This window comes from Sceloporus occidentalis, unplaced genomic scaffold, assembly GCF_023333645.1.
Source record: "Sceloporus occidentalis isolate IW3139 unplaced genomic scaffold, rSceOcc1.0.p SCAF_12, whole genome shotgun sequence".
Taxonomy (NCBI): domain Eukaryota; kingdom Metazoa; phylum Chordata; class Lepidosauria; order Squamata; family Phrynosomatidae; genus Sceloporus; species Sceloporus occidentalis.
In genome coordinates, this window is record NW_028316992.1 from 6,288,879 (window position 1) to 6,307,171 (window position 18,293).

At 48.6% G+C, this 18,293-nt stretch overlaps 1 protein-coding gene across 1 annotated transcript; it reads left to right on the forward strand.

The window, feature by feature from the left end:
* The first annotated feature begins 1,335 nt into the window (after window positions 1–1,335).
* LOC149305231 (growth/differentiation factor 7-like) lies at window positions 1,336–12,796 on the forward strand. Its single transcript, XM_089478025.1, has 2 exons — window positions 1,336–1,630; window positions 11,730–12,796. The coding sequence occupies exons 1-2, from the start codon at window positions 1,336–1,338 to the stop codon at window positions 12,794–12,796; spliced, it is 1,362 nt and encodes a 453-aa protein (XP_089334151.1).
* Window positions 12,797–18,293: the final 5,497 nt, after the last annotated feature.

The following is an 18,293-nucleotide window of genomic DNA, read 5'->3' on the forward strand; positions in this document are numbered from 1 at the left end:
AGGAAGGAAGGAAGGGAGGGAGGGAGGGAGGGAGGGAGGGAGGGAGGGAGGGAAGGCCCTCCTGCAAAACCCTCTCTCTTTCTCTCTCTTTCTCTCTCTACTAAAATTCATGCTGCCAATTTCTCTCTTTCAGTGAGACCCTACTTATATGTGGTGTATATATAACTAGGAGCTTTCGTAGACCTCAGCCTACTTCCTCAGATGCGTATTTATTATTATTATTATTATTATTATTATTCAAAGATATAGCCGTGTTAATCTGTAGGATCAGTATGTAGAGAGATCTTGGAGCACTTCTGAGGCTCACTGAAAGGAAGAAGTGGGCAGCATGAGCTTTCATAGACTTCAGTCTGCTTCCCTGATGCTTTTGGTGGAGTGGAAGCCAGGGACGGACATATATATGCCATTGATATGTGAGGATGTCCATTCACATTCAAAATCCTTGACATTCTCACATATTTATGACATATATATATATATATATATATATGTCTCCCACTCCAGCAAAAGCGTCTGAGGAAGTAGACTGAAGTCTACGAAAGCTCATGCTGCCGACTTCTTCCTTTCAGTGAGTCTCAAAGGTGCCACAAGCTCTCTCTACGTACTGATCCTACAGACTAACATGGCTATCTCTTGGAATAATAATATGCATCTGAGGAAGTAGACTAAAAGCCTAGGAAAGCTCATACTGCCTTCTCTCAGTCTCAAAGGTGCTGCAAGATCTTTCTGATCCCAGAGACTAACAGGGCTATGCCTTTGCATTCTCTCTCTCTCTTTCCGCGATCCTCGGGGCGAAGGAGGCAGGTCCTGGCAGAGGCGGGCAGAGTTGGCAGAGCCGCCCCGCCAGCTCCTGGTGTTATTTCCGACGGATTCAATTAATATATATATATATATATATGGATGTAATATATTTTCTCTCCCCCTCCCAATGAATCCTGGAAGGAGGGGAGGGGAGGGAGGGGGAGGGAGGAGAGGAAGGCTCTCTTGCAAAAGCAAACACCGATGATGACTCAGGAGTTGTTTGTGTTCGGGGAGAGTCCTCTCCTCTCTCTCTCTCTCTCCCTTCCTTCCTTCTTTCCTTCCTCCTTTCCTTCCTGGGGCGCAGGGCGTCGGCAGGGGGCGCTGCTCGGGGTCCAGAGAGAGAGAGAGGGAGAGAGAGGAGGCTCCTGCTCTGCCTCCTCCATCCTCGCCGTCTGCCCCTCGATTGCACACAATGTTCAAAAGCGGCCGGGGAGTCCGAGGAGCCCTCAAAGCCCCGCCGCCTTGGCCTCTGCCTTGCCCTCCTCCTCCTCCTCCTCCTCTTCCTCCCCTTCCTCCTCCGACGAGGCCCAGAGGATGGAGCTGAGGGCGGCGGCGGCTTTCTGCCTCTGCTGCCTCTGGAGCGCCGGACGCCTCCGGACAGGACAGCTGGACGCCGCCGTGGTCAAGCCTCCTTGGGCCCCGCAAGGAGAAGGAAAAGATGGCCCCTCCGCGCCTTGGATGCTCCAGCGTCCTTTCCGCAACGGGACGGTGGTCCCCCACGACTACATGGTGGCCCTCTACCAGCGGAGGAGCCAAGGGGGGACCCCCAGCAGAGCCCCCCACGGAGCCGACACCGTCACCGGCTTCGCCGACCAGGCAAGGCCCGGAGGTGAGCCCCCGATGCTGCAAACGCTTCCCTTTTGTCTTGCTGCAAAGGCGAAAGCAGCACCTGGCCTCCCGGGGAGGATGCTGAATTGCGGCGCGTGCACCTGGAGAGGCCAGCCACCAATCAGAAGCAGCGGTGTGTGCGCGAGACAGAGAGTCCCGGGACTGCTGCATCTGCGGCGCGCGACGGCCTTTCGCTCCTTCCTTGCCTCCACTGCGCCTGCGCCAGCGCACCTGCTGCACCTGTGCGCTCTCACCTGCAGCGCCTGGATGCGCTCTCTCTCTCTCTCTCTCTCTCTCTCTCTTTCTCTTTCTCCTTCTCTTTCTCTCTTTCTTCTCCCTGGCTGCTTGCTTGCACATTGTTAGTGGAGAAGGTTTGCACACCTGGCTACTCTGGGGGTTATAGGAGCATATTAGGATGCTAGAGTTGGAAGAGACCAAGGGCCACCCGATCCAGCCTCCTCCTGCCCTGTGACAGGTGGCCATCCAACCTCTGTCTCAAGACCTCCAAAGAAGGAGACTCCAAAGCTACTAGGCATAGGAGGTGCTTCCTAACGTTGAGGATCGCTTTTCTTCTGCCTCTCTCTCTCTCTTTCTCTCTCCTCTCTTTCCCACTAACGTGAAGAGAGTGACATCTCAAGCAAAACGTAAATGTAAATACGGTAGCTTTGCGAATTTGCTCATTTCCTGATTCAGCTCACTTTCTCTCTGGAGCCTATCCTGTTTGCCTTCTGCCTCTTGTGAAACGCGGCTGCGAAGTTGTCCCTAATGCCTTAGATGACCTTGCATTGGCCCCACTTTCACCTCCCAAATTTCCTTGTGTGAAAAAGTCCTAAGTGGTGGTTGTTGCTGCTGCGGCGTCCCTTCAAGTAGCATAAGCTTCCAATTTATGGCCAACCCGAAGGTTTATACGTAGACATTTTAGTTGTTTGGATTTTAGAATAATTTTAAAGGTTTTTGTTTGGATTTTAGAATAATTTTAAAGGTTTTTATCTGTAAGCCGCCTCGAGTCCCTCCGGGAGAAAGGCGGGATGACATTAAATAGATAAATGAGTAATCTATCAGGGGGTTTCTTCATGTTTGGAAATGTAGGGGGGCTTTGCCCTTGCCGTCCTCTGAGGCTGAGAGAGTGTGACTTGCTCAAGATCAGCCAGTGGGTTTCCATGGCTGAGTAGGGATTTGAAGAAGAGAATCTTTAGGTTGCAGAAACAATCCAGTTTGACACCGTTTCAACTGCCTCGACTCCATGCTAACGAATGCCGGGGATTGCACTTTTTGGAGACATTGAGCCTCCTCTGTCAGAGAGCTCTGGTGCCCCATCAAACTACAAATCCCAGGATTCCATAGCATGGAGCCACGGCAGTTAAAAACGGTGTCAGACTGGGCTATTTCTTCTACAGCGAAGCGGGAGAAAGGAGGCTGCGGCGCGAGTCTGCAGTTCGGCTCCGATCCTCCCAGTGAATCCTAATCCGAGATTATTCCCAACACTTTCCCTCGAATTTTTAATCGTAAAACTCGGGTCCGTTCCCCCAAATTCATCGGAAACTGTTCATTTCGGTTCGCTTCCATCTCTCGCCTACGAAACTGAGCCCATCCGAACCACGATCGAAACCACGCTGCTGTTATTCCGAAATATTCCTCTAATATTTCCCTTTAATTTGGCCAGTCCTGTTCCCAGTCTATTGCTGCATCTGGCTAAAGCAGGCGCCAGAAGGAAACCTTTTGTCGGGAATCGGGCTGGGAAAAGGGTTTTAAGAAAAACAGTAAGGAAACATGAATACGGGTTTCTCAAATTTAAAAGAAAATCAAGAACACACACACTTTAAACTGTGTCATATTCTCAAAGTCAGGGAGAAAGAAAGAAGTCTTAGTGGGAACCCAAGTCATGAAATTAATGACTCTCTCTGGAACAACGGGAGGAATAATGTGATTTTACGAAGAAAACAAAATCTAGTAAAAGAGGAGGAAAGTGTAACTTTGAAGGAGTCGTTTTCAACACTGAAAATGCAAACCTGAGAGTGGTTTTCTATGGCTTAGTACCCCCCAAAAGTTAAAGATTTGTCTGAGTCTCTAGGTTCCTGTGGCTGACCGCGAACCCAAAGCTTGGAACTGGGTTCAGATTTCAAAGCGTCCCAATGTAAACGCAAAGGCTCCTCGGACAGTCCAATCCTTTGACGGAGTGCGCATTTTACACATTGTAGGAATAATGCAGTTCGGCACCACTTGGATTGCCACGGCTCCATCCTACAGAGCCATGGGATTTGTAGTTTGGTGAAGCACCAAGCCCCTTTTGGCAGAGAAGGCTTGGTGAAACGACAGACCCCCCAGGATCCCAGAGGATGGAGCTACAGCACTTAAAGTCGGGTCAAACTGTAGTGTAGATGGACCTGGAGAGCTGGGCGAAAAGAAACCAAACGAATGAGTGAGGGGGGGGGGGGGAGAGACACAAGAAATGTAGGGAGAAGAAAGGGAAGGAGTGCAGGAAGAAGAGAGAGGAGAGGGAAGGAGAAAGGAGAAAGAAAAGGAGAAAGAAAGAAAAGAAAGAAAGAAAGAGAAGAGAAGAGAAGAGAAGAGAAGAGAAGAGAAGAGAGAAGAAAGGGAAGGAGTGCAGGAAGAAGAGAGAGGAGAGGGAAGGAGAAAGGAGAAAGAAAAGGAGAAAGAAAGAAAAGAAAGAAAGAGAAGAGAAGAGAAGAGAAGAGAGAAGAAGGGGAAGGAGTGCAGGAAGAAGGGAGAGGTAGAGGGAAGGGAAGGAGGAAGAAAAAGGGAAGGAGAAAGAAAGAAAAATAAAGAAAGAAAGAAAGAAAGAAAGAAAGAAGGAAGGAAGGAAAAGAGAGAATAAAGGGAGGGAGTGCAGGAAGAAGAGAGAGGAAAGAGAAGGAGGAAGAAGAAAGGAAAGGAGGAAAGAAGGAAGGAAGGGAAGGAAGGAGAAGAGAGAATAAAGGGAAAGAGTGCAGGAAGAAGAGAGAGGGAAGGGAAGGAGGAGGAAGAAAGGAAAGGGGAGTAATGTCTGGATTTATATATTATATGTTATATTTATTATATAGATAGTGGTGTGGTGGTGCAGTGTTTTTGAGTGTTGGGCTGTGACTGGAGATCAGGGTTCGATTAGTAGTAGTAGTAGTAATAATAATAATAATAATAATAGATTTATATCCCGCTCTTCAGCCAAAAGGCTATCAGAGCGGCTTGTTAATTAGACATTGTTAATTAGACATTTCCTTGCCCTCGGGCTTAATGATGATTTATGAAAACCTTGGGCAAGTCACACTCTCTCAGCCTCAAGGGAGGGCAGTGTCAAACCCCCCTCTGAACAACTCCTTGCCAAGAAAAACACGGTGAGAGGATCACTAGAGGTCAAAAAATGACTTGGAAGCAAACAACAACAACGACGACGACGTTCGTGCTAAGCAGGAGAAGAAAGGAAGGCAGGAAAGAAAGAATGATTCACAGTTTCCGATGATTTGGGGAATGGACCTAAGTTTTACGATTCAAATTTCGAGGGAAAGCGTTACACTGGGATTCACTGGGAGGATCCAGAGCCGTGCATTTGGGCTTGGAGGACAAAAGGAGGACATTCCAGGGGAAAAATATGCAGGACATGACCGACTCAAATATAAACCCATGCTTCTGAAATTAGTTAGGCTCCAAAATCCCAATGGAGGACGTTTGGGGACCCTTTCTGGACAGAAGTTTGAAATGGAGGACAAGCCTTGGGAGGAAAGAAAGGTCAAAATGTAGCGAAAACCAAAGCCAACTTGGAGAACTTAAAAAGCTGGAGACGCTACCTGTGTGGCATGGTTGAACAGACGTCCTCCTCGCCCCCACCAGGACCTGTCCTCCATTTCAATCTTCTGCCCTGGAGGAATTCCAAAAGGACCTCCATTTTGAGCATGGCTGAGGAGCATGGATTTTGAGCCTTTTCTTCTGTCATCCTAGGTTTTTCTTGACTGTCCTACCTGCCAAGGGTTCCCAGAGGTCCTCACCCCCCTCCCCGACCTCTCCTCCATTTCCACCTTCTGTCCGGGAGGGAATTCCACAATGTCCTCCATTCTGAGCCTGACTGAGAAGTACGGATTTACATTTCCATGATGAGTGTTTTGAGCTTTGATTTGGTCATGGCCTGCCTTTATTCTGGAATGTCCTACACTTGTCCTCCTTTGAGGTTAGGACCTCTGAACATGCTGGTTGTGGGGAAGAGGGAAATTCCTTGCTAGTTGGTTGCATGCCTGCAAGTTGCATGGTTGAAACCCCCTCTTCTACGCCACCTTTAGAGGCACAGGAGCCCTCTCCAGTTTCCACTCTGGCAACCCTATCTTCAGAAACCTCTTCCTCTTCCCCATCTTTCTTTCTTTCTTTCTTTCTTTCTTTCTTTCTTTCTTTCTCGGCCTTCCTCCACTGCTGAGGTTGGCATCCTTCCCTGTCGCCCCTCACAACCTTTTTGACAGCCAACACAGCGACTCTGGAGACCAGGGTTTGAATCCCCACTAGGCCCTGGAAACCTACTGGGTGACCTTGGGCCAAGTCACACTCTCTCATCCTCAGAGGAAGGCCATGGCTAACCTCCCCTGAACAAATCTCGCCAAGAAAACCCGCTTAGGGCCGACATGAGTCGGGAAAGGACTTGAAACCACACAACACACACAAAGCAGAAGAAGTCACATTTGTTTATCAAGTCCAGACCCTCCCTCCTTCCAGCCGAATTTCTCTCCCTTGAAGCCTCTCCCTCTCAGACTAGGCTGCTTTTGAGAGGGTCGGGCTCAGTTTATTTGTAGCCCTCCTTGCGGATCTCCAGTTCTCTCTAGGGCGAGGCATAAAACGCCCCAAAGAGAAGAAACATCGCATTCCTCTTCCTTTTTGGTTTTAAAAAGCGGGATCGTGTTTTAAAAACACCCCAAAACTCCCAGCCCAAAGCGAGGAGGCGCTTAGATAGATGGAAGTGCTTTTGAACCCCGGCTTCTTCATCCGCTTCCTTCCCGATCTGTCAAAGGACGTCAGAGTCCCGATCGGGCTTCAACAGGAAAGGACTCCTTTGGCGGCATTTCATTTCATTTATTGATTTCGGTAAAAAGTGGCCAGATCTAGGACTTTAAAATGCTAAACATACTTCCTGCGGGAATTACTTGCACCGAACTCGGTGGGAGTTACTTCCAAGGCAACAGGGTTAAGGTTCCTCCTTGGAGCAAGAAGCTGATTATATTTTTATTGTGTGTGTCAATATACATTGATTTCATCATAGTGTCTCTCTCTCTCTCTCTATCATCTATCTATCTATCTATCTATCTATCTATGTAATTAAATCAACTTCGTGCTTAAAGGCGGCATCTTAAATATATTGACTCTCCCCCGTTATTTCCAGCCTCTTCGGAAAATGTGCTCCGATCAGACTTTTCTGCCTTTTGCAGAGAGAGAAGGAAGCTGAAGGAGGAGGACTTTGCAAAACAGTGACATGATGGGAGAGTTAAGGGGGGGGGGAGCAATAGTTGAGGGGGGGAGATGGCTGGCTTAGCGTTTAGGGTACTTTGCCCGAGCCCTGGCCTCACCAGAGGAGGGTCTGCCTCCTGGATAGAGCAACCTTTCCATTGCTCCCATTGGAGGGCAGTTGCTCAGAGGAGGCCCTCCCAGGTCTCCAGTCCCTCCTCTGCTCCTCCTGGCCTCTTGGTGGAAAGGAAAACCCACCTGCGATGGGGGTGAGAGAGAACCGAGGGTGCATCTGCACTGTGGAAATAATGCAGATTGACACCGCATTGAGTGTCCTAGCTCCATTCCTATGGGATCCAGGGACTTTTGCAAGGCCTTTAGCCTTCCCTGCCCAAAAGTGTGCCTCACCAAACTCTAATTCCCAGGATCCTGGAGGTATGGCAGTTAAAGCGGTGTCAAACTGCATTCGTTCTGCAGTGCGGGCACCAATCTGATTTTATACCCTTTCTGGAGTTTGAGGTAACCTACTGGCTGGCATCCTCTTGGTTACTCCCAGCTAGGGTCGACCCATGCAATCAATTGTTGAATCAACACGTAGGTAAACCGCATTCATTCAGTGGGTCGACTCTAGGGAGCATTTAGGCCTGTGCTCCTGGAGAAAGAGCTGAGATGGTTAAAAGTTGCCTTTAAATAAATAAACCCACCGATCTATTTACACACAGATTTCTTTCCGTTCCATGCTGCCCTTAACTCCCTAGCAAGTATATATTCAGAGAGCCAGCATGGAGTAGTAGTTTTGAGTGTTGGACTAATAAGACTGTGGAGACAAGGATTCAATGCTTAGCTTGGCCATGGAAACCCACTGGGTGACCTTGGGCAAGGAGTCACACTCTCTCAGCCTCAGGGGAAGGCAAGGGCAAACCTTCTCTGAACAAAGCCTGCCAAGAAAACTCCATGCAAGTTTGCATAGTACGGAGACGTGAGGGACCTGCAGCCTTTTCCCTCCCCTCCAGGCATCATATTTGTGTCCACTGCCTACAATTGTTTTTGATGCTTGGAAACCCACCAGGGACCTTCAGGAGGTCAGAGGCCGGTCCAAGGGCCACCATTTTGAGAAGCACAGGGCCAGGTGATGCTTGGGATCCCTTCTGACTCTAATGACAGCAAGGAAGATCAAGATAAAAGCCCTCCCCTCTTTCTAGAACTTCGCTCCCACCCTGCATTTATTTATTTTAACCTAATAGTGTTTAGTTATCATCACATCTGATTGGTTTAATTGATGCCAGGGAGAAATTCATGTGGGGCTTGGTGGGAAAGCAATGGAAGAGGAGGGCTGAATAAGTTCTGAGACCCAGCAACAATCCTGGGGTCCTGACTTCATCCCCTCCTCTTTCTGCTTCCAGGAATGTCGATGAACACACAGACACACACACACACACAAAGGGGGGGGGGATCCTTGACAGATTGGGAAAATGTTTAGCTTGGCTGGGACTGTGGAGCCTTTCAAGGGGGAGCGAGGCTGGGGTGGGAGGGAAGGACAGACATGAAACAAGCCCTCCTGAACCTGCCCCATTCACAGGCTGAGAAGAAGTAAATACAGATGGTGACTGCAAAGACCCCTCTGAGTCTCGGTTGCCTTTCCTTGATGGGAGGCAGAGACTGGGAGGAAGAGGAGGAGGATGGGTTGGGGAGGAAGGCTTCCAGGCCAGACAGATTCAAAGGCAACCCTGGCCAAGGGACTAAGCTAACTCTATAGGAAAGGGTTCTGACTTTCCACCAGTCTTTAAAAGTCAAGATCTGTGGACCTGGAAACTTTCCTTCCTCATTCCTCACCACCATTCAGTGAGGAGGAAGAAATACTATTCTTCTCTCTCTCTCTCTCTCTCTCTCTCTCTATATATATATATATATATATATATATATATATATATTATAAACACTATGATAATGCTGTACTGTGTTATTGATAAAGATCAATAGCTTAGATGAAGGAATGGATGACAATACTATATGGCAATACTGTACCATGTTATTGATAAAGAGCAATGACTTGGACAAAGGAATAGATGACAATACTATCACAATACTGTACTGTGTCATCCCTAAATATCAATGACTTGGATGAAGGAACAGAGGGCATGCTTGTCAAATTTGCAGATGACACCAAATTAGGAGGAGTAGCTAATACCCCAGAGGACAGGATCAAGATTCAAAACGACCTTGATAGATTGGAAAGCTAGGCCAAAGCTAACAAGATGATATTCAACACAGAAAAATATGAGGTACTGCACTTAGGGCGGAAAAACAAAATGCATAGATATAGGATGGGGGACACCTGGCTGAAGGAGACTATATGAGAAAGGGATCTAGGAGTCTTAGTAGACCACAAGTTGAACATGAGTCAACACTGTGATGCGGCAGCTAAAAAGGCTAATGCAATTCTAGGCTGCATCAACAGAAGTATAGTGTCTAGATCAAGGGAAGTGATAGTGCCACTCTATTCTGCCTTTATCAGGCCCCACCTAGAATAATGTGCCCTATTCTGGGCACCACAATTCAGAAAGGATGTTGAGAAGCTGGAGCGTATCCAGAGGATGGCAACTAAAATGGTGAAGGATCGGGAAAGCATGCCCTGCAAGGAGAGACTGAGGGAGCTGGGGGTATTTAGCCTGGAGAAGAGAAGATTAAGAGGTGATATGATAACCCTGTTTAAATACTTGAAGGGATGTCATGTTGAGGAGGGAGCAAGCTTGTTTTCTGCTGCTCCAGAGACTAGGAACCGGAGCAATGGATGCAAGCTCCAGGAAAAGAGATCCCACTTCAATATTAGGAGGAACTTCCTGAGAGTAAGGGCTGTTCGACAGTGGAACACACTCTTTCCTCAGAGTGTAGTGGAGTCTCCTTCCTTGGAGGTCTTGAAGCAGAGGCTGGATGGCCATCTGTCGGGGATGCTTTGATTGGGATTTCCTGCATGGCAGAATGGGGTTGGACTGGATGGCCCTTGTGAATCTATGATTCTACTCTGCACCAGCTCAGGGGCATTCTGGGTACATGGAGACATTCTTTTTATTAGTCCCTGCATCTCTTGGAAGAAATCCTTTGGGGGAAAGTGAGGAGAGGCTTAGTTTTGTTAAGAGGCAGCAGCAGGTCCCCACCCTCAGGACCCATTTTAATTTCCTGGAATGGCAGGTGACCAGAGTGCCTCTGAGCATAGTCAAACCACCTTAACTCTTCCCCCCTTATGATCTCCCGGATGGGTGGGTAATCTAATTAGGGCAGGAAAAGAGAGATCTTGGTGGCCCTGAGGGCCAGTGGCCGGTCTGTAGCTGAGGAGAAGGTGACCATAACTTTAGCAGGTGGTGACCATAGAATCATAGAGTTGGAAGAGACCCCAAGGGCCATCCAGTCCAACCCCATTCTGCCATGCAGGAACTCCCAGTCAAAGGAAGAAGCCCCTGATGATCCCAGGGGATTTAGCATCTTCCGGGTGTTTAGGCCATTGCCGCTGGCGTTTAATGGTGTCACGGTGGGCCATGTTTGTATATTTTGTGTCATTTTACACTGTTTTTTAGCCAGTTATTTTAATTGCTTTTTAAAAAAGTTATCCTGCGATCTTTGTCACCGATTTGATCTGTGAGCCGCCTTGAGCCCCATTCTGGGAGAAAGGCGGCGCAGAAATGAAACAAACAAATGGAGACATGGCCTATGTTTCCACCTTCTGCCCGGGAGGGGTTCCGCAATGTCCTCTATTTGGAGCATGACTGCTGAAGCATGGCTCTCCCATTATAAGAGTCTTTACCGTTTAGTTTTTCAATGCCCCCCATCATGGGTCTTCAGTGTCCTCCATTTCGCCGCTTTGCAAGGGGAGGACGGGATGGGGGGGGGGATTAAGCACAGGACCAGGCGCGGCCGGTTCCCCGTCCTTCGTTTCCTTCCTTCTTTCCCTTTCTTTCCTTCCTTCTCTTTCTTTCTCTTCTTCCTCCCTTCCTTCTTTCCTTCCCTTTGTTTCCTTCCTTCCCCTCATCTTCCTTCTTCCTTCCCCTCATTCTTCCTTCCCTTCATTCCTTTATCCATCCACCCATCCTTCCTTCCTTCCCTTCATCTTCCTTCCTTCTTCCTTTTTTTTGTTTCCTTCCTTCCTTCTCTTTCCTTCCATCTCTTTCTCTTTCTTTCTTTCCTTCCTTCCTTCCTTCTCTTTCCTTCTATCTCTTTCTTTCCTTCCATCTCTTTCCTTCCTTCCCTTCTCTTCATTCTTTTATCCATCCATCCATCCATCCATCCATCCATCCATCCTTCTTTCCTTCCTTTCATCTTCCTTCCTTCTTCCTTTTTTCTTTGTTTCCTTCCTTCCCCTCATCTTCCTTCTTCGTCCCCTCATTCTTCCTTCCTTCCTTCCCTTCCTTCCTTTATCCACCCATCCAGCCACCCATTCACCCATCCTTCCTTCCTTCCCTTCATCTTTCTTCCTTCTTTCCCTTTCTTTGTTTCCTTCCTTCCTTCTCTTTCTTTCTTGTCTTTCTCCCTTCCTTCTTCCCTTTGTTTCCTTCCTTCCCCTCAATCTTCCTTCCTTCCCTTCCCTTCATTCCTTTATCCATCCATCCATCCATCCATCCATCCATCCATCCATCCTTCCCTCCCTCCCTGACCCCTTCCTTGACGGGGCTCTGCTCTTTCTTCTCTTCCAGAAGAGGCTCCTGCTGCCAGAGGAGGAGACCCGTCGGGGCGCCGCTTCCTCTTCGACCTGGCCTCTCTGCCGGAGGGGGACGAGGTGCTGGGGGCCGAGCTGAGGGTCCTGCGCCGCCCAGACCCCCAACACCCCCCTGACCCCCACCGCCTCCTCCTCTCCACTTGCTCCCACGACGGAGGAGCCCCACCACCGCCACTAACAGCTGAAGCCGCCGAGGGAGCCGAGGGGGCTGGCGGCGGAGGGTCCCCCGGGGATCTGCTGCTGGACTGGCGTCGGGGGCCCCCCTCGGACCAGGGCCCGCACTGGGAGGTCTTCGAGGTGGGGGCCCGGGCCTTGAAGGAAGCAGCGGGCCCAAGTCTTTGCCTGCTGCTGCGGGCGGAGTCCTGGGATGCCCCTCCGGGGAGGGCGCTGTCGGTGTCTGGGCTGGGCTTGGGCCGGGACTCGGAGCCCCCGCACCTTCGGGCGCTGCTGGTGGTCTTCTCCCGGGCCAAGAGGAAGGAGAGCCTCTTCCAGGAGCTCCGGGAGAAGGCCAGGGCCCTGGGCGGCGCAGGGAGCCAGGAGAGCGGACGGCCAAAGGGGCAGCGACAGCAGCAGCATCCTGCCCCCGGGGGGCGACGGAGGCGCAGGACCACCTTGGCCGGCAGGGCGGCAGCGGCAGCCTCCTCCTCCTCTGCAGCCTCCTCTGCCGCCTCCTCTTCCCAGTCTTCTTCGCCGTCGGGGCCTCGCGGGGGCCAAGGCAAGAAGTCCCGGAGCCGGTGCAGCCGCAAGGGTCTGCAGGTGAACTTCAAGGCCCTGGGCTGGGACGACTGGATCATCGCCCCCTTGGACTACGAGGCCTTCCACTGCGAGGGTGCCTGCGAGTTTCCGCTGCGCTCCCACCTGGAGCCCACCAACCACGCCATCATCCAGACCCTCATGCACTCCATGGACCCCGAGGCCGCCCCCCCCAGCTGCTGCGTCCCGGCCAAGCTCAGCCCCATCAGCATCCTCTACATCGACGCCGGCAACAACGTTGTCTACAAGCAGTACGAGGACATGGTGGTCGAGGCCTGCGGGTGCAGGTAGCCCAGGAAGGCCTCCCCCTGGAAGCCCCTCCGCACTGCAGAACACTCCCCGACACCCACCCGTCACCTTTGGGGTCGTCCAGACATTAAACACAATCCCGGGTTGAATCTTGGGTGTTCACATGCATTTCAAATGCATCCGGTTAAGTTTTCGTTGTTGTGGCCAAAACCCTCCACTTAACCCAGGGTAGTCCATCTCAAGACCTTATCACTTGACTATCAAAACCGACTTACCTCTATCTGATTTAAAGCTCAATTCGGGCAGCATCCTGATGTTATCAGAAGGTTTTTGTTGCCAAATTTGCAGCCCAAATACAGGGACGTAGCCAGGATTTTGGGAAGGGGGGTTCCAGACTAAGTGCCACCATTATAATGGGGCTTGGGTGCGGTGGCGCAGCAGCACACACCATTCATTTTATCTAATGGAAAGGGGGGGGGGTCCAGATCCCAAGACCCCCCCCCCCTTGGCTACGTCCCTGCCAAATACATCCCGGGTGTATCCCCACTTCCAGGAGCACTCAAGATCCAGGAGTTTTCTGACTTAGGAAAATGGCCAGAGCAGCACTCCTGAAAACCTTCTGATAAGATCAGGATGCTGCCTGAATTAAGCTTTAAACCACACAAAGCAGTGATTCCCAAACTCTGGCCTTCCAGGTGTTTTGTACTTCAACTCTCAGAATCCCAGACTATTGGCCAAGATGGCTGAGGCTTCTGGGAGCTGAAGTCCAAAGCAGCTGGTAGGACAGAGTTTGGGCATCACTGACATAGAGGTAAGTCGGTTTTAATAGCCAAGCGATAAACTCCTCAGTTTCAACCCCCACGTTTTTCTAAAAGCTTCACATTTCCGACTATGAGTATAACCAATAGACCCAGAACGAACACGTGCCTTGAACCGCACTTCCAATACATTTGCAATCATCCGCTCCATCTTTATTTACAGGCATGCATGAGTACAGGGACGTAGCCAAGGGGGGGGGGTTCTTGGGGTCCGGACCCCCCTTCCATTAGAAAAATGAATGGTGTGTGCCGTTGCGCCGCCGCACCCAAGCCCCATTATAATGGTGGCACTTAGTCTGAACCCCCCCCCCCATCCTAAAATCCTAGCTACATCCCTGATGAGTAGCAAAACGCATAGAGATGCACGTAGATGCGGTTCCATAGTATGAACAACCAACCCGGAATGTGTGATATTATTTGCATAGTCACACTAAAAAACAAACAAACAAACACAAACCCAATGTCTGAATGGTCCGAAAGGGTGTCAACTTGGATTATTTCTGCAGTGCGGATGCAGCCTTCCCTTCCAGGCCTCAGAGGGTCTCTTTGGCCTGCTCCCAACAGCACTTGTCTTGCAGGGCTGGAGGTTTGGGGGGTCCGGATCACCTTTGGTGGAAGGAGAGAGTTTGGGCTCCCCTCCCTCTCCTCTTCATCTGTTTCCACAAGGTGGTTTGGGCATGGTCCTGCCTTCCCTATGTCTGCACCCCAGTCTTGCTTTACATATCCCAACAAATGGGCACTTTAAAAGGAAGGAGTTGTGTTTTTTCTTTAAAAGAGAGACAAAAAAAAAAAAGACTAAGAAAATGAAACGAGACAAGAAGGAAAGAATGACAATGTGGAATTACAGTTTCCTGAACACTTTGGTGAAAAAAGGATATTTTCTCAACTGCTTTTGTATGACTTTGCAGAAGGCTTTCCCATTTCTCGCCTGGCCAGGAGGGGAGATGAGGTAAACAATCAGTGGCAATGCAAACAAAAGATCTATCCGTGGGCCTGAACAGACAGGCCAATATAAAGCTGCTTTGGGTCACTTTGGAGGTATGCTGTTTAAATGACACACGTTTCTTAAGAGGCCAGAAGGTGCCCCAAAGCTGTGCTCCAGTCCTTAGGGCTGGATTGTGGCTTTGGGGTGGCTTCTGGCCTCTTAGGACGCATGCATCATTTAAACACCATACCTCCAAAGTGACCTGAAGCAGCTTTATTTTGGCCTGTTTGTACGGGTGATACCTTTATTGACCAACCGAAATGCACAATATTGCAACAAGGTATGTTGTGCATTTCGGTTGGCCAATAAAGGTATCGCCGATGGGTTTTTGTCTGTATTTGCTAAATGGCCAACCTACATGTTTTTTTGTAATCATTGGCAATAATCTCTAATGGTGATTTTCTAACTTTAAAAAAAGGTAAATAATCCATTTCATCCATATAGTCCTCCTCTGGATGCCAGTCAACCACCACACTTTGTTCATGAATCTGGAGTGTATTCAAGCTGGCACAAAGGTTTCACAAGTCAGTGGCCAGGACAGTGTTTTCCCTGGAACCTATTAAATACATTGTTGTGGCCTCAAGGGAAGATTAGGAGTAGTAGAACAGGTCCCCCCTCAAGGCCTTGTGTATCATTTTTAATCCCTGATAAGCCTTCAGATGGATACTGATTGAAAACCACTGGCCTCTCTTTTCCATTTCCTCTGTTGTCTCTTATGTTAGTACCACTTTTTATTGATTTTTGTACATTTTTCTTTCAGAAGAGCGCTTACCACAATCTCCTCCTCCAATTGTGGCATGATAGAAAAACAAAAGTGTCCAACCTGTGGAACTTAAAGCCCTCCAGGTGTTATTAGACTCTTGTCAGTCCAGTCAGTATGGCAGATGGAAAGGGTTACTGGGACTTGTAGTTCAGCATGAGGAAAGTCACAGGTTCCTCACTCCTGTCTAACAACACAATCTTGTATAAATTTACTGGAGCTGAGACTCGTTGTGTTCAGTGCAACTTGTTCCAACTCATACCTGGGGGCTGACCTAAAAAGCCTAAAGAATTTAACCATTAATTGTTGAATTTTTCTCTGTCTTTCTCAACTATGAAAGCATTTCCCCTTCTTATATCCGATAGGGTTTTATTCTTAACCACATCTTGGTTAATATTCATCAAGGCTGTCGGTGAGTGGGGAAAATTGCCTCTGGGTCCAGATTGGGTTCCTAGGCCGATAACTGGCCAGTCTTGCTTTAAATATCTCAGCAAATGCCTTTACCTTTGGTCAGGTGAAGAAATCCTAATGTTTAGGATTTAGGACCGCAAGAAGTTGGGCCCCCACAACTGCTCTGCTGCTGACCAAATTATATAGCACTAGCAAAACGTCCAATATCACTGATGGCATATGTATCGAAAATTTGCATACTGCAAAAACATCTGGAAGGCATGTAGTTCACTCCTGTGATCCTGCTGCAAAGCTCCTACCTCTCCTATAGTTTAGTGGTAAGGAATCTATTTTGCATACAAATTCAATCCCTGGCATCTCCAGGTGAGACTAGGAAAATTTCTTTTTGAATCGTTGAGGAGAGTTCATAATATCAGTAGGGTAGATGGAGCAGTGGTCCAACTCTGCATAAGACCTTTATTGTTACCCTCTGCGTTGATGTGTCTGAGCCACCCATGGTTAGGATTGGACAGCAAACTTTGATTCAAGGGCAGTATGTCTCCAAGGGGAGTAAGGACTTTATCATATGAGGCAGGTACATTGAAATTACAACAGGATAATAGCTTCTTTGGTTGGGGCTTATTGTATAACACCGCTCCTCTGCTGTTCACCCAATGGGAGATTAGAAAGTGTTTCTTTTTATTAACACAAAAATCCATTAATGTTCTCCTTTCCTGCTACTTTTCTGCTACAATTTCTACTGCAATAGTTCATTTCTGCTTTGATGCTGATTTTGGGTGGTCAGCAGGTGTGCTTTGAGTGTGGTCTTGGTGCCCTAGTGATCAGGTGAGAAGGAGAAGGGGTGGACGTTTCGATTTGATTTCTTTCAATTTGAGATGGCAAAGTAACCAAGGGCCCACACAGACAAGCCAAAATAAAGCAGCTTCAAGTCACTTTGGAGGTATGCTGTTTAAATGATGCGTGCATCCTAAGAGCCCGGAAGCTATGTCAAAGCCATGCTCCAATCCTTAGGACTGGAGCATGGCTTTGGCATGGCTTCTGGACTCTTAGGACACATGCATCATTTAAACAGCATACCTCCAAAGTGACTTGAAGCTGCTTTATTTTGGCCTGTCTGTATGGGGCCCAAGACATATTAAAAAAATTTGGTCTATAGAAAAAAGAAGTCGTGTTAAATGACCCTCACTGGGGCTTGTCAGGGAAGCCAAGAAGGCAAATTTTGCTCACTGTCTCCCCACCTCATTCCCTTTTGCAGTCAGGGTAGCTCAGTTCCTGAATTTCTCTTGATCTCTCTCACCCACACACATGGAAGTGTAAGTGGAAAAGAGTCTTATAGTTTATTACATCAACCTTGCCTTTTGTCCTTTCTTGTTGCTTAGGGGCTGTGCACACCGTCAGGAAAGGCTGGGTTGGAGGCAGAGTCATGGCATAGTCTCCATAAGATGCATGCCCCGGCTCCGCCCCCAGGGCAGCATGATGCTGCATGCTGCACCACATGGCGCGCAGCATCACGGCGCTTCTCTGGCATTGTGTCTGCACGTCACCACGCCAAAGGAGTGCCACAAAACTGTGGCACTATGGCTTTCGTGCCCTTTGCAGGGCACAAAAAGGAGCCACTTTTTGCAGCTTCTTTTTGCGACCTGCAAAGGCCAGATTGGGGCCACGGCGTGCTGTTGCCATGGCCCCGATCTGGCTGTAAAAGCCCCTCAGACTTGATTAATTGCTGTCAGATGAAAGTCACAGCTACTTTAGTCTGATCTATCCTGAATCAGAAAGCTGCCCCAACTCCAAGGGGGAAAAAAGCAGAAGAGATGCTTCTATACTTGTGATAAATGTCTTTTTTATAATGTAAGGCTATTTACACTTATATTTCCATGTGTAAAAGGGGTGCGTGTGACTTTATGTGGCCTACATTAAAAAGAGAAAAGATTCTAATCAGGGAGGGGGAAGTGAGAGTGATCTTCATGGAAACAACGCCAAATTAAGAAAAGGGGTAGGGATAGGCAGTACTGGGTGGGCAATCCCAAATCCTGTGTGTGATAAGTGTCTAGTGCAATGAAATGTTGTGATCCTGGAGTGGTTCCTAAAGTTCAAAAGAAATGAGAGCAATTCTGGTTTGCATAGTGTTTTTAGAAACAATGCTATTTTTTAAGCAGGAGAAGAGCCTTGTGTGATAGTCCTAAATGGATGGGCAACTACTCATACATTCCCAATTAAGCAAGTAACATAGGAAGCTGCCTTATGCCAAGCCAGCCCATTGGTTCACATTGCCCAGTACACTGACTGGCAGTAGCTATCTGGGATTTTAAACATAAGTGTTTCCCAGACACACCTGGAAAAGCTGGGATTAAACCCAGGTAGTTATGCATGCAAAACTACCATTAAGCTCTTCCCCTTTGTTAGTTCCGTTAGTCCTCTGCAGTTGGGAACCAAGTTGCACAAAGAAGGCATGTGTCAAACTGAAAGGCTGTTCCACTGTAGCCTATGTGCAGTAGTTGCATGGTTCAGTTTTTATTATTAAACAAATACCTTTCATGTGACAGAATAGATATCAAGCAAAAAGAA